Source organism: Corvus brachyrhynchos, unplaced genomic scaffold, assembly GCF_000691975.1.
Source record: "Corvus brachyrhynchos isolate BGI_N302 unplaced genomic scaffold, ASM69197v1 scaffold101, whole genome shotgun sequence".
NCBI classification, from domain to species: domain Eukaryota; kingdom Metazoa; phylum Chordata; class Aves; order Passeriformes; family Corvidae; genus Corvus; species Corvus brachyrhynchos.
In genome coordinates, this window is record NW_008237239.1 from 8,175,393 (window position 1) to 8,191,322 (window position 15,930).

Below are 15,930 nucleotides of genomic sequence, written 5' to 3' on the forward strand. Positions count from 1 at the left end.
CAGGAATGTGGATTTAAAATGGAAAATATATGGGTATGACGTGTGCCTGTTTGTGCTTCTGAACAATGACTGATCATCCGTTCCTACTGCAGATAAAGCTCCCTAATTGTAAAATATTTGTCTTGCATACGGTAGAACAATAAAAAAAAAAAATGGCACCTTATGCCACCTGCATTTTCCTTCTGCCCTTTCATATAGTTTTGTAACTATGTTTGGCTCGTTCTCAAAGTGAATTGTAATCCAGCCTGGAAAAATGTGAATTTTGACAATTAAATGTTTAAGTGGAAAAAAGGAAATATCCGTTTGTATTTGTGATGTAGAATGTGTATACTGGGATGCAGTTACCATGGTAACTGTTGCATCTAGAGAATAACATGGAGTAAAAGCTCACTATTATAAATGACGAGTGTCAAGCTCAGGTTACACCTGCTACTGCACAGGTCAAAATCATATTAATGTCTTTATCTGTCTCCTTTGCCCAAATTCTTCAGAAGCAGGAAACATCCATTTTTTGAACACAAGTTCAGTGAAAATATACTGAGATTGCAGTGACAATGCACACAAGCTTGAGGTATATGGCTGCCAGTCCCAAAATGAACTAAAATCACTGGTTATTCAAGTACAAGTTTGCAAGCTTGTAGTAAAAAGGAAGCAAGATCTGTTACAATATCTGCTGTAGTATTAGTAGGAAACTCTCAAATTACTACATTTTTGGATAGACTTTATTGAATCTAAAGGTTCTCTTCTGTTTCTATTTAATCATTCTGAATGGTGCAACATAAGCTAAATAGAAAATGTATTATTTTAATCTCAGCATACTAGATATAAATACTAGATCATTTAGTACTGGGGCTCTTGTGCCAGCTACAGTTCTGGTGATTTGTTCCTCTTTGCAGATACATTCTGACTACTGCTGCAGCAGAAAGAAATCGGAAAAGGAGATTTGATATGTGTTTTTCCTAAAAAAGGCATTGTATGGGCTTACCTGCTGCTCACCTGGGGACATCTCAGCAGAGTACCTGTGCTGGAAGGAGCATTCTGCTTAGGAACCTGAGTGCTGAACCTCCCTTCTCCCCCAGCCCACCACAGTCAAGGAAGAAATGTCTTCCCTGAGGGATTGCCATGGAGTGGTGCACTGTGCCCTTGGGCTTAGGGTCCCTCTTTGAGTTGTTTATTGACAGCTCTGACCAGTCTGTAGTGTAGGTGAGGAGAAGGTGGTTCTCATGGGGCTGCCACTCCTGCAGTGGATGGCCTTGAGATACCAGCCTGGGCATAATCACCGCCATGGATACATGTACTGCAGCAGCAGAGGAGGATTGTTCTGGGGAGCTGAGGCAGCAGGACAAGTAGAAAAAGCCCTTTATTTATCAGTATTAATTTTAATACATCTTTAGGTAATTTTATCTTTTAAATCATGTTGAAATCCATGATAAAAATAAATGAAATTTGAGGTTTGTAGAAAGCTACACCACCCCCTTCAGACAATAGTTCAGGGGATGAATCTGGGGACTTCTAATTTCTCAGTCCAATGCTGAAAGATTGCTGATATTTGGGCAAGTTAGATAAACTTCTCTACAGCATGTTTTACAGATATTAAATAAGTTTTGAATTTTTAAGTCATTTGCATGAATGTTGTTATGTCTGTTTAGTGGTGGGATTCATGAAACGTTGAGATTTGGACTCTGCAATGTCCTAGATCCACGGGATATCTTTGAACTATAATAATGGAGATTTGAAGTCTTTAATAAGATGTTTTAGGCCCTAGTTTTGTAAGCACTCACTTCCATAAAAACTTGAAGTATTGCAACTTTAGCTCTTAAATTGTGGAGGGAAAATCAAGGTTTTGTAACTAGCACGTCTGTGGAAAAAACACTTCTTGTAACATCATATGCAATTAAATGGAATTAATTGGGTGATCATGTAATTTGACAACTTCAACAAGATTACTGTGCATGCAATTTGCTTCATTTTGTATTAAAATGTGTGCAGAATATGATTTTCTTCTTTAAATATTCAACTGCCCCATATTGATATAAACCAGCCTACAGATAAATATCCATGGAAACCAGTGGGAAAGTGTGAAACTAATAAAACCAGTTCCTAAATGTTCCTGATTTCATTGCCTGTATTTTACTGTCTGTGCACTAGTAAAATCTGATAACAATTCAGTGTACACTGATATGTTACACACTAAAATAAATCCCAGCAAGATCCTAATGTCTATGTCAGTAGCCGTTTGGTATTGTACCGCCTTAGTGAAGGATATTTAACTGTAAACCTGGCTGATAAACTTATTTCTAGAGCTTTTTAAGCATGGGACCAAGCATTATGCCTGAAGAATAGAAAGGATTTAGTTATGATTTGTTTTATTAAAAGCTTAAATTGTCCTTCTGTTTGTCCTTCTGAAATATGTCCTTCTGTGTATGTCTTGTATGTAAAGTAAGTATGTTTTGATAGTCTGGTTTTGTAGGATCAGACAAAGGGTTTTTTTACATTTTAACACTGAGATTAAGCTTTCAATCTATTTACTGTTTTGTTTAATAAATTTTTTTGTCATAGTCCAAAAATAATTTTAAGCAATCATAGAAGAGTAGAATGGCTTGTATTGGAAGGGAGCTTAAAGATCATCCAGTTCCATCTACCCTGCTAGGGGCAAGGACACCTTCCACTAGACCAGGTTGCTCAAAGACCCATCCAGCCTGGCCTCGAACACTGCCAGGGATCACAGAATCATAAATGTCGGAAAAGATCTCCAAGATCATCAAGTCCAACCTTTGACTGAAGACCACCTTGTCAACTAAACCATAGCATTGTGCCACTTTTGACTGAAATTGGTTACTTTATTTAAATTACATGAAATTTGAGGTAAAAATCCTAAATATAATTTATAACCTGTTTTAAATGTTTTAGACTCATTTAATTCATTCTTACTATGCCATAAAATTATTTTCATCTGATTAGCAAAATACATTTCTCTGAGTCACCTGCTACTCTTTGCCAAATGTCACCACTTTTCATCAAAACATGCTAATACAAGAGTGGTGTAGTGAAGAAAAGAACCAGGATTTTATTACATGAGGGTAACAATAAGCTTTTCCCTATCTGCATTCTGAAAAGCAGCTAAAATGAGTTGGCTAAAACTTTCCAGGAAACTAAAACTGGAATCAGTTGTTGAAACCACTGTAGTTTGCTTAAGTGGAACATCTTGTGGAACCTGGATACAAACTTGTGTTATGAGTTATTTTTATATATTTTGGATTATGCTCTTTGGTGAATGTTTTGGAATATGAACCAACCCCTTTGCAGTGAAAGGATGCTTTATTTACATCAGAGAATACAGCAAACTCTTAGATTTCTTACTATAGAGAATCATGCTGTAGAGAGCATTGAGCAAGTGCTCTCACACCTTTACACATTGAAGTGATGCAAATAGGAAAACGGTAATATATTATAGATGTGTGAATCAAGAGATATTTTTTTTCAGTTGTTGGAACTTAGCAGAATTGATTGGCTGTTTTGGTTTGGTTGAATTGGATCTCACTTGGGTACCAAGTTTTATAAGCTGGGATATCCTGTCGGAGGACCCTAATGGACATGAGGCATAAGAAGTGGACAGAATCAATGTGGGTTTAATTTGAATAGGCCCTAGACAGTGAAGTAATGATAATTACGTCATATTTGATAAAAAGTTGAAGAATAAATGCCTAATGTTATTAATGTCTATTATTAATCTATCTAATCTCTTTCGACTGTGTATGAGAAAGAGCCAGAAGGAAAGGCAGACATGAGGATGATGATTGAGTCTTTTCACTGAGAGTCTGCTTTAAAATTCATCATTTGGTCTCATTTTCCTGAATGGGTCTTGGTTAAAAAGCCCTCTAAAACAAAGGAAAAACTCCATCCAAACAAAAAAGAAATCATATTGTTGAAGGAAAAGTGAAAAGAAGGGTAATAGTATTAAATTTTACCTTCATCCTGAACACAGTCTGAAGAGATTAGAAGCAGAAAGGACAGTTGCATGTAATGTGCCACTGAATGCTTGCCAGTTACTCATCTCTGGCCACCAAAGGATTTATACAGAGGAATTCAGTGATATTTAATTAAATGAATTACAATATAGGGAAACTTCACCATTAGGTGAGTAAAAATCCTTTGAAATGCATTAAAGCAGTTTGCTATTTTCACACAGTTACCCTGCCAGCCTTAATATGCAAAACTGCCACTGAATTCCAGATGGCAAGATACTGCCACACAAGCTGGCTGTGCTGCATAAAGACAGTTTCACCCTGTTTGCAAATAGGCAGAATTAAAGTTGACCATTCAGCCTGAACTCCTAGGATTTTCTGCATGAGTGCTTGGTTTCTGAAGCTTAACACTGCACTACAGTGGTGTGGAACTTCAGTGTAACATTTATTTGATGGGTATGACTATTCCATAATACATATAAAAATAGTTATGTTAACAATAAAGTAAATTTAGTAGTAAATTTGTTAAGCATATGCATATTCGGAGTGTTCAATATACACATACAATATGCAAGTTATATAATTTTTGTTACTGAATAGCCTTCTTAAACAGCTACATGAGACTAAAATTTGGTATAATTCAAGCACTTTCTTATGAATCTAACAAAGCAGACATTTTAGAAATATCATTGCGTTTTGGTTATCATAGTCTAGTTTCACAGTACAATGTGAGCTTTTCAGCCTGTGAAATCCATTAATAACCACATTAAACTTTCCCATATTGTATGAATTGTCAGGTTTAAATGATTCTTTCTTTAAAACAATTATCTGTCTCTTGCTTCATGCAGTTTGTTAAACCGCTGTGTCAATTTACAAAGACTGGGGGAGTTTGACACAGAAATTTTAGAGAGGGAAGGAACTAATCATTGGTTTACCTAGCATGAGTGCTCAAGTGCACATGAAGAAAATGAACATTGATTCAAAATATAAATGAAAAATTCTAATCATGAGTGGAATTGCCAAGGTTTAACTTGAAAACCCTTTGCTTCTTGAATTCTAAGGAAAGTAAAATCTGTTGGTAAGCTTGTTAAATAGTTTAAATATGATATTTATTAAGACAAATGACAGTGTATGTATTTTAGAGGACTAGTTAGTACTTATGGAACACAGCTCTGCATTGCAATAGGTGGGGAGCAGTGTGGTCTCCTGGTAGTTTTTGAGATGCTGCATTGAGGGTATTTGTGATATGACTGAGAATCCCCATGCAATGCACTCTTGAATCCTTTTGTCTGCTACAATTATATACTGTTTGGATTAAACATTTTTCCCTGTAATGTCCGAGTAAAAAGAAGATTTTCTGTGCTCTTCCATGCTTCTAACATTTAGTAGCCTCTAAGGCTGTAAGTCTATTCTTTCCTTTTGTAGCTCATACAAGATAGAGATTCAATTCCTCTGTGCAGAGGACAGTGAAGTCTAGCTTGGGGGATGCAGAATATTTCTGCCTTCACCTCTTACCTGTATGCCTGAGTAAAGAACTGATTTAATGCAAATCTGAAAAACTGTGTGACATTACAACTAGGTTAGCAGCCAACTGTGTTGAGTTCTGTAGAAATGCACTACAGTGGGCAGAGACTGTTCCAAAGTATTTTAAATAGTCAGGACAGATTGGAGCAGATCATCACCGTTAGGCAGGTGAATGAATAATTGAGGCATAGGGAGAACAGTCTAATTTTCAGGTATGTCTACAGTTTTTGGAAACCCAATTAAAAAGTGGACAAGATATGAAATAGATAAGAAACTAAAATAAAGTCCTATAAAAGTTATCTAAGAGGAGGCATCTAAAGCATGGATTGCCAATGAAAATACAGCACTGAAGGCTGAGGGTGGTTCCTAAAAAACATTTCCAACCTGCGTAAAGTTTGTTACCCACCACCTCTAGAAATTCAAGCTGTAAGTGATTTTTCTAGGATCACGCAGGTTGTCTCTTGACGAAGCAAAGCCCCTTTACTGGCACTATAGTCCTTTGCACTATTTGCGGAAGTATTTTTCTACTAGTAAGAATAATTTGTTTGCAGGGAAATTTTTTGGCATTGCAGAGATTCTCTGCCATCTGGCTGACTTTGCATTCCTATTCTGTTACTGGTAGTCTGGCTCTGTCTTCTCTGTAAAAGTTACAGGAGCGAAAGAGACTGACTTCTCTGACTTCAGAGATTTTTAAGACAAAAAGACCCGTAAAAGGACCAAACCCTGCAAATACAGCATCCCTCACAAATGCACACATCGTGTCATTTGGATGCTATAATGTTGCGATGCAATCTGCTATACTATATCAGCTATGTGACAGTACTAGCAGAAGCTTCCATCATGTCATTCACAATAAAATGTAAGGAGGGTATGTAAAGTATTTAACCTGTTGATTGTGTTGCTTTTCAGGTTTTCAAAGCCATGAATATTCCTCAGATCAGAAACCCTTCCTTACCTCCTCCAGAAGATATGCCTGAAGCGTATCAGGCGAAGATAGCTCTTCTTGGTGCGGGACCTGCAAGCTTAAGTTGCGCTACCTTTTTGGCTCGATTGGGCTATTCAGACATCACCATATTTGAAAAGCAGGAGTACCTTGGGGGCTTAAGGTAATAAAACAATGATAACAAAGCACTGTTTCCAGTTATTGTAGAAAACATAGCAAGAACTGTTGTACATACATATATTATATGTGATCCCTCTACTTTTAGCAGAGGAAGAGAGTAGAAAATTTCAGATCTGTAAAAGTAACTTTTTATTTAAATCATTGATCATTCACATTAAGAGAGGTACAGTTACAGGCAAGCTTTAACTGGAAATCTGTTGGCTATCTCCTATATTCTTTTCACATGACCTGTTAAATTTCAGGGTGCAGTTGTTGTTACCAAATTAACATATTAGAAAATGGTGTCAGGAACCATTTTCCCTTACCCAAAACTTCTAAAACAAAATTAAGTAACTGTAGCCATAGTGAAAGAATGATTCAAAAGTTTTAGAGAGATACTAATTTCATGGAGAATTTTAGGTTTAGAATGCTTTCTTGGACTACCTTGTGCAAATAAAGGTGACAGTGACGATCATGGGTGCAGCTTTAGCAGACCATAGAATATGGGTGAAATAAACCCCCTGCAATTCTCAACCTTCAAAAAGTTACAAATACATAAAGGAAGGTACCTTTGCAGTGTTCCTGTGTGGTAAACCCTTGGCTGATATTTGCATGGTGTCGGTCCTCTACACTAGAAAATGAATTTTTGCCACTGCAGCAATGGCTGTGATCAAATCTAGTAGGTTTTTTGGAATCCCTGTGTATAAGATAATTCAGACACTGACTAGTGGATACCAAGCCATTCAAAATCAAAATTAAGTTCTACAATGTAAGATGTGAAAGAGTACAAAATGTATTCACAGATTGTGTTTAAAAAATACAAAATGTAATGAAACAGAGAGAAGGAAGGGTGATGCACTTACATTTCTTAATGCAGCATCACTGAAATCAATAGAGTTGACACGGTTAATGAATTTGATCCATAATGTCATAATGTCAAATACTTATTCAGTGCTCTGCAAGAAAGTGAATCAATTCTGGAGAAGTTGAACTGATTACTTGCATTTTTCCCAGTGAGGTTCAGAATTATTCTACCTAATTACCAAGGTGTTAATCCATAGGCATTTAACTGTGAAGCTGTTTTACTTGAACTAGTTACCATAGAGGATTGCAAATTTAGTATGTGAAATACCTATTCACCTGTTGAGTAGCACATGCTATCATAAATACCAGATTAAAATCAGTTTTGTTGCTGTAAAGTAGTCAGCATTAATAAGAGGTTTTTAACAAAAAGGCTTTTTTTGGTAACAGGTTGGACTCAGGTTGGACTTGGCAATACAAAGCAGGACTTCCTTCAGCGCTTATAGTACAATGGTCCAGCTGCTTAATATGTACTCGTGTATTTGAAGCAGTGTGATCTTAAGTTCTTCATGGTTTAAGTTGAATTTAAAATAATGTTTTGTCTGTTTCTCTTATTGCAAAAAGCCTTACATGGAGTTTTGCCTGTTCTGTTAGTATCCTTAATGGTTGAGGAGTGTGTTTTAAAATGTATTTCTTTCTTCTGAGTCTTAAAGAACATATCTCAATCAAGGTCAAATTTTACTTCCATTCACCGTAGAAATGTTCATGTGTGGTTTAAGGGCATTAATTCCTTTTTTCCTTATTTTAATCTTGAAACAGAAGGGGGGCTGGCCTGTGGCAGCAATCATCCATTATTGCATTTCTAAGTCTTTGCAGCACATCTTTTAACAAATTTGGGTTATTGATGGGTGTGTTTTCAAGGCTTCATAAACTATTGCAAATTGCTAAGAAGACCAAATCAATTTTGTATTTGGAATCAGCTGTTTATAATGGTCATGTTTGTGCCTTCTTAAAGTTTTTTCCAGTTGTTTTTAGTTAGGATGTTTTTTGCATCGTAGCTAATTTTCATAATATTGTGACACTGGAAAGGTGCCTAGTGATTGCAGTTCCTGTGGTCGGATATTTAAATGTAACATAAATCTGTGCTTCTCTGAACGCGTCTGGATTTTTCATAGTTATGGGCAGGTTTTCCTACATTTCACCAGTTGTGTAAAATTTATGCTCTATAGTAGAGTAGGCACGAGCACACCATGCTCTTGCTTAGAGACCATGAACAAGCTTTACTACTTGTACTCCTACCTCTGGCACTGCTTTACAATGTACCAAGAGCTGCCCCTGGAGCAACAGTAATTTGAGGTTGCTGAGAAATGCCAGGCACCTGTCCAAGCACCTCTGGCTTGGGTCAGATTTGAGGTAGAGGTGAATTTGTGGGACACTTTGTATCCACTGCATCCCTCCTCCATCTCTGCCCCATTTTCTTTTCCCCCTCTGTCTCTCCATTGCAGAGTCAGAAAGCATCTTCTGCTGCTGAAAGAAATTGTTTCAGAATTATTGATGTATCAGTTGACTTTCATAAAAAGCCTCTTTTCATAGTTAATGTGCATGCATGTGGGTATACCTCACAGCATCAGAGTAAGTAAATGTTTAATGAGAGCAAAAAAGTGTTTGCAGATTCTGACAGTGATGTAACACAACCAGTACTGTTCTGGGAGCCTGTTGTGGAAATGACAGGCCTCCAACAAATACATAGGTGGCTTGGAAAATAGCACTTTCCTTTTTTGATTAGATTTCTTTATTGAATCTCTGTTGCAGAATCATGTTGATACATTGGTTTCTGCCTCAGACACCTTTATTTAGCATGACCTGTGAAAGTTGTATTGACACTTTCATTATATCTGATATTTACAACACTTCTCATTGTACACTGGTCAAGAAAGGTGTAAAAAGGGCAGTATTAGAAATAAGGAAGAACACCAGTTTCTTATCAATATAATTAAAGTTGATGCAACTTAAAACAAATAAAACTCTTCTGGCCTGTTAAAGTTAGATGCTAAAGATGGTGTGGTCAATATCAATATGTAAAATAAGCTGCAGTGAATCTCTGTGCCAGTGCTTTGTTATGGATATTACAGATTCATTAATTTGAGAACAGATTAGACCGTTTGAAGCTTAGAAGTATCTGGGGAGAAGCCTTTACTTTTCTGCATATTTAGGTTTTTATCTTCATTGAACAAAAGTATCTAAAATATAACTTCACTGTGTTTATCTGCAACATGTTTTACAGTAGAGATTTTGAACTGGCATATATAGATTTCATTTCATTGGAGATAAATATATATTTATTAGATCTGTAAGAGTAGATATAAACTGAGATCCTATATTGGCACTGCAGTTTTCCCCTTTTGTGATTCTGGGAACTTGAAGATGTCATTCCTAATCTTCCCCAGGAGGAAAAAATGCCAGTTAATACACATTAAGTCAAAAAGCAGACATGAAATCAACAGCTGATAGTGTTTGTCCATCCTGAAAAATCATAAAAAATTTATGAAGTAGAAATGGAGGTGGGTACAGTTTTAATAGCTCATAGCTCAAAATAGCATATGTAACACTTTAAAAAATTGTATGGGAAATTTGATTCTCTCTTATTGGATAGCTTAATCAAAGATTGCTATGTCACTTTGCTTTTAGTAGCCATGAGGTCCTTTTTTAAATAAATATCTTAAGTTTAGTGTTAAATATTCTGGTGAACAAAAGGAATGGAGCTGAAGTCCTTTAGAACTCAAACATAATATATGTTAAATAGTTACCTACAGGTGTGGGCAGTGTTGAAGGTACTGCCTTCCTGACCTATATTTTTAGCATTGGATGAATAAAGCTTTTTTGTCACTCTAACAATTAAAAAAAGTCAAGAGTCACATTTCAGCACATTCCCATTCACATATGTCAAAATTAACTAAGGTGTGTTATAAGTATTTTAGCTAAGGTGTGTTATAAGTATTTTAGCTAATAATGATAATAATAAAAAACAAATTTAAAAATCCTCTTTTCCTGATAGTTATGGGTATTTCACAAGCATTTTTATTTATTTTAGTATGTCTGAAATCCCCCAGTTCCGATTGCCGTATGATGTAGTGAATTTTGAAGCCGAGCTTATGAAGGATCTTGGAGTGAAGGTAATGAAAAATATATCCTGCCTATGTATAGCTCAAAGAAAAAAAAAGAACAAGAACTCTGCCAAAGATTAACAGCAAAATGTCATGCACATTAGTAAAGAACGATTAAAAGCTATGCTAGACAGAGGCAGGAAGATGCTTCCTCTTGCTCAGGGCATTTGTCTGTCTCCTGTCTGAATGCCACTAGTTTGGAAAAGGGCAATCAATAGTTCTCATCTGGCATGCCTGCATGTGATTAATTGTCTGTAAGAAACAAATTCCTAAATTGCTTTAGGGGTTCAGTGTAGCTATTGGAATGATTTGATTTTTTTTTAATCAAGTTTGGCACTACTTAAACCATTCATATTTGATACTTCTTTTGTTCCTTCTCCCTGATTTTTTTTTCTTTATGGTTTATCATACAGTCTTGCATCCAAGTTAATTTTGTAATAAAATGCATCAAATTAAAGTGTTAACATGATCATCTGTTATAAACAATAACAGTCTATTCAACTTCTTGGAAAGCAATAGTTATGCATTATTCTGTTAAATAAATATGTGTTGTTTATAGATAATGGGAACAGCAATTTATTGTTAATTTAGGACTTGAGCTGAAGATTTAGATAGTTTTTACAATTGCTGCACATTGTAATAGAAGTTACAAACTTAGAATGTATCACTAGATCAAATTTTTGAGTAACAGGAGGGATACTTTATTTTTAATACGTTACTAAAACCTTCAGTGAAGCAAGAAATTCTTCTTGGAATCTTTCATGTTGATTCATATTATAAAAGCAGTAGGCAGTTGTCACAAGACCTGAGTGAGAACATTGTTCTGCCCAGGTTTTATAAAAATGCTGGTAAGATGCAAGATAAGGTTTTAAGTGCTACAGGTCTGTTTTTCTACTTTAAAGTTCCCTTTGAAACCCTTGAAAAAAATTACAGAATGGAGGTTTAGTTAGGGATGGGGTTAAACAGAGCACTGAGACAACTTTAGACAAAACTGCTGGGCACAGACTCCTGAGAATCCTCTGCCAATCTCAGTTCCCAGGGCTTTGTGTTATGACAGGGTCTCCAGAATGGACTGATGGAACCACCATGTCATCTTGACCTGCAGGTCCTCTGCAGTTCTGGAGTGCAGCAGAGAATCTCAATGTAAATTTGCTTCAAAGCTCTGCCATTGGTTTGCAATTGACCCTTTGGCAAGCTGGTTAAATAAGTACCTTAGCTTTATACCTCTCTAAGCTGGAAATATTTTCTGGTGTTTACTTAAAGCATTTCGAATGGTGGAAGGTACTGTGTTGAGTAAATGCTCAGTAGTGCTGTTTATTCAAGTAATTCCACTGAAATTAGTAAGAATTAGTCAGCTGAATAAGGATTGCAGAGCTAGGCCCTAGATGTATTATGAATCCTCACATAAAATAGTATTGCTGTTTAAATTCCTTCATTAGGTTTTCATAACGTATGTACACAACAGGATAAAAAAAATGTAATGACAATTTCTGGAATATCTTTTGTTGCAGGTGAGGATGGAGTCTGTATTGTTCTAAGGATTGCAACAGTACATGGCTTCTTCACCTCAGATAAAATTTGTACTAAATATCCAAAGACAAAGAAAGTCAGTGTTTTAAGTAGTGTAAATGGTATTTTACCTCTGCCTTTTTTTCCCCACCAACCTGAAAAGTATATTAAATGAAATACAGGCAGATTGAATAACAAACAAGATACACAGTGGCTTGAAGGCTAAACTGTTAAGATCACAAAGTAGAGAGCTTACACAACAGCATTGCATTTTGTAAAGTAAAATCACAAGTGATATAAAAAACCTGGGGGAAATCATTCAAGTTCAGAGAGTCTAAGATGCAGAGATAAAAACACACATACCTATGTCAAGAAGTATGAAATATCAGAAGAGGAATCACACACACTTTATGTGCTCAAAGGCCTTGGGGTTAGGAGTGGTGAACAAAAGGTGTGTGTATATCCAGCTGCATGACCTCTGCACAGGGACTGCCATCGCTGGTTGCCTGAACACACAGCAAACACTATTCCCCGTCCCTTACACTCTTACAACTACTCTAGGTGCTCAGCCTGTGCAGTGGCTGCTCAGAGCAGGATTGGTGGTGGAGCATGGCTCTGGAAATAAACTTCAGCTTTTGCTTCTGAAAGTAAAAACTAATTGAACAGAAACAAGTGTAGATTATAAGTGTGTTTTGATTGCTATGAGTTATTTCTTTCAATAAATGAACACCTATCACTGCACTGTGGGCATTGTTGCTTGTCTAAATTAGAATTAACAATTGCAAGCCTAAATCAAAACTTATGTCATTCGTAATTTTGAAAACCTCTGTTAGTTTACCGTGCAGAATGGGCTGCTTTGTTACAATTGAGTAGGGCACGCTGTAATTTGCGAAGAGTATTCTGTCTTTTGCAGGCAGGTTTTCTGAATTCACAAAAGCACCACTGGCATCACTGAAGGTTTTTTTGGCATACAGGAGTTCTAGATAGTGATCTCAGAAGTTGGGCTGTGAGCTCTGAGTATGCAGCAAAAAGCAATACAATCCTTCCTTGTTTACTGGCATTGCATTCTGCACATCTAGCGGCCTGCCAAGTACCTGATACTGTGCAGAGAGCATTGCTTGGTTTTCTCTTCAGAATAGTGTCATGTCATAGTTTCACTAATGTTTGTGCAGTAACATAAACTGATTGGGTTTTGGTTGGCGTGCTGGCTATCTGTTCAGTGCATATTCCCTAAAGGAGGTTCTTGCTTCCACGACATGTTTCTTGTATTCAGGTTTTTGCATGGGTGAAACTACAGCCTTTTGTAGTCAGCACGGAATACAGATATTTACTCACAGTAGAAAACTGCTATTTTCAGCTCTACTTCAGTATTTTGTTCCATAGACAGGCGTTATCTGTTTGTTTAGTTTGCTTTAGACCTTTTAGCTTACAGCAGAAACCAAGCTAGGCTGTGGTGGTTCCCATCTGAAGATGATCTGAAGGTACTTTTTTACCCATTTGTAGTTTGTGCCACTTGCTTAAGTCAGAGCAATCTGGCCTTTAAAGCCTGGTTTGGGGAAAAACAATTTGCTTTGTTTGCTCACTAGATGATCCTGTGAGGTGCCTGTATGCAAGACATAGAAATAGAAGGATAGAAATTATTTTCAAGTTGTCACATTGAAACCAAACAATTTTTAATTCTTTCAGATCATTTTTAGGAAAGGCCTTGCAGTGGATGGAATGACACTCCGTACCCTGAAGGAAGATGGCTATAAAGCAGTCTTTATTGGAATAGGTAAGAAGAGCTCACAGTCCCATGTTTTGTCCTGTTGAAATTGAAGGACTGGAATAAACTGGAACCTGTATGTTTGTTAATAGCATGATGGGAGAAAGCTTTAATTTGATGAATTATGGAAGTATGGGATATAAGAAAAATTATAAGATCAGGAAGCTACAGCTAGTGGCCTTAAGACAGTTATTAAAATTTTCACATTTATATTTTAGATCTTTAAGTAAGATGTGAATGTAGCTGAATGGGTTGATTTATTGTTTGCTTAAATAGTTAAAAATGGATGAACTACAAGTTTGCTTGTAATTAATTGCCATATTGGCCTGGAGCGATACACAAGTTTAGTTTTCAATTTTTGCGCACAGCTTACTACACCCACACAATTACTGAGTCTATATGTAAGCCAATGATATCATGCTTGGTTGCTTTTTTTCTTTCATCCATATAAAATGTGTAACATCCTTCAGATAGGCTGTAGTGAAAAGTACTTACGGAGTGGGTTAACAAAATAAGCTGATTTTGACTTATACTGAAACTGGCATCATACGTCTGTCTTCTCTCATGTACTAGAGAAGTCCTGTACCTCTCTGCTGTTTGCATCATTGCTTCTTTTTAATGTTAGATTAGAATTGTTATCCATTTAAAAGTATTTTGAAGTGCAGCTGGACCCATTGCTGCCATATGATAGGCATGTTGAGCAGGCATTGTCTACAGTTGGTATGAGGCTTAATGCTCTTTATTGATCTAGACGTTGCCTAAGTGAACATAATAGGAAACAAGTTGTCCAACTGTTCCTCCTTCCTATTATTGATTACAGAGATGTAATTCTTAGTACAACGACAACTGTTGTTTACCATCTGGTTATGCAGTATAATAAGCTTTGCAGGTCTATTCTGTTGTGTAATGATAGCACAGAGTGTTGTGATTTATGTAATCCTAAATCCTCACATTGTTAGAGAACTTCCATGTATAGGAATTCTGATGTATCATATTTTGATGTTATTGTATACAAGGCAAATGGTGTGACTTCTATTTTTCATTGTTTTCATCTGTGTCTTTCAAACTGCATAGCAAAATCTCACCAATGAGGAATTAATTCATAAGCATTTGTTTTCTGTGAGTCTAGCACTTAGGAAAAAATTCTCAGTAATTTTTTTAACATCAGCATCGTTCCTCTGCACTTCTGACTCAGAATCTTAGGATAACAGTTCAGTTTAGTGTCAGCAAAAATGACCACTGAGCACTTCACATAGAAATGGTGTTTGGTTTATGTATGTATGTTTATTTTCTGACCTTAATAAAGGTATTCTAATATAAAATATATTTTGGTTAGACATAAATCTATATATAGATCTATATATCCAGACAACATTTTGCCATATAGATGCTAGGTAAAGGGACACAGCCAGAATTTTAATAAACAAGAGATGGTATCTGAAGCATAATTCTCCTGTAAAGCATGTGTTCATTGATTGTACTAGGAAACAGAGGGTATAAATGCTAATGAAGGATTATGTGTACCTACAAAGTTTTGTTATTAGAAGCTTCCTTGAATTTATGATGAAGTTGGTCCCTCTCTGTACCCCCTTGTCTGCCTGTCATCTCACTTTTGCGGTACTGTGTAAGACACTGGACAGTAATGTGGCCTTGCATACTGGTAGTGAGAGGGAGAGGACATGCCAAGGGGTTGCATATTTATGGAGTTAACTATATTAATGCAATACAGCATTTATAAGCTCTCAGCAACAGCCGCTTTTCCATAATGAGTCTGAACTGCATTTCTTTTTGTGTTCTTTGCCTACTGAACAAACATATTCAATGAAACATCACATTTGAACATTACCCTGAATCATAGGGGTAAAATAATTATAGAGCTACTTACATAAAACAGAAGATTTATTTTTTGTTGTAATTTGCTTCTGAATGAATTTGTACCTTGATGGAAAATAAATGTGGTAGTTTTCAATTTTCCCTGTTAGTGGAAAAAAGAAAAAGTAAATGAGTGTGTAAAAAAAAATGAAATCCCTGATGGGACGAGAGTACAGTGTGAGAGGACTTTTTCACAGCAATGTGGTTTTTGAAAAGCACACCCTTTAG

The 15,930-nt window shown here is 36.2% G+C and overlaps 1 protein-coding gene across 3 annotated transcripts in view; it reads left to right on the top strand.

Annotated features, from left to right (window-relative positions):
• Positions 1 to 15,930, top strand: part of DPYD (dihydropyrimidine dehydrogenase) — a 348,239-nt gene that overhangs the window by 105,037 nt on the left and 227,272 nt on the right. For 2 of the 3 annotated variants that reach the window (XM_017729847.1, XM_017729848.1), the window contains 3 exons: positions 6,399 to 6,595; positions 10,484 to 10,565; positions 13,752 to 13,839. In XM_017729847.1, coding sequence (XP_017585336.1) covers positions 6,399 to 6,595; positions 10,484 to 10,565; positions 13,752 to 13,839 — 367 coding nt within the window. Of the gene's footprint in view, positions 1 to 896; positions 2,224 to 6,398; positions 6,596 to 10,483; positions 10,566 to 13,751; positions 13,840 to 15,930 lie in introns of those variants that run through there. The other variant, XM_017729849.1, reaches the window with a different exon arrangement.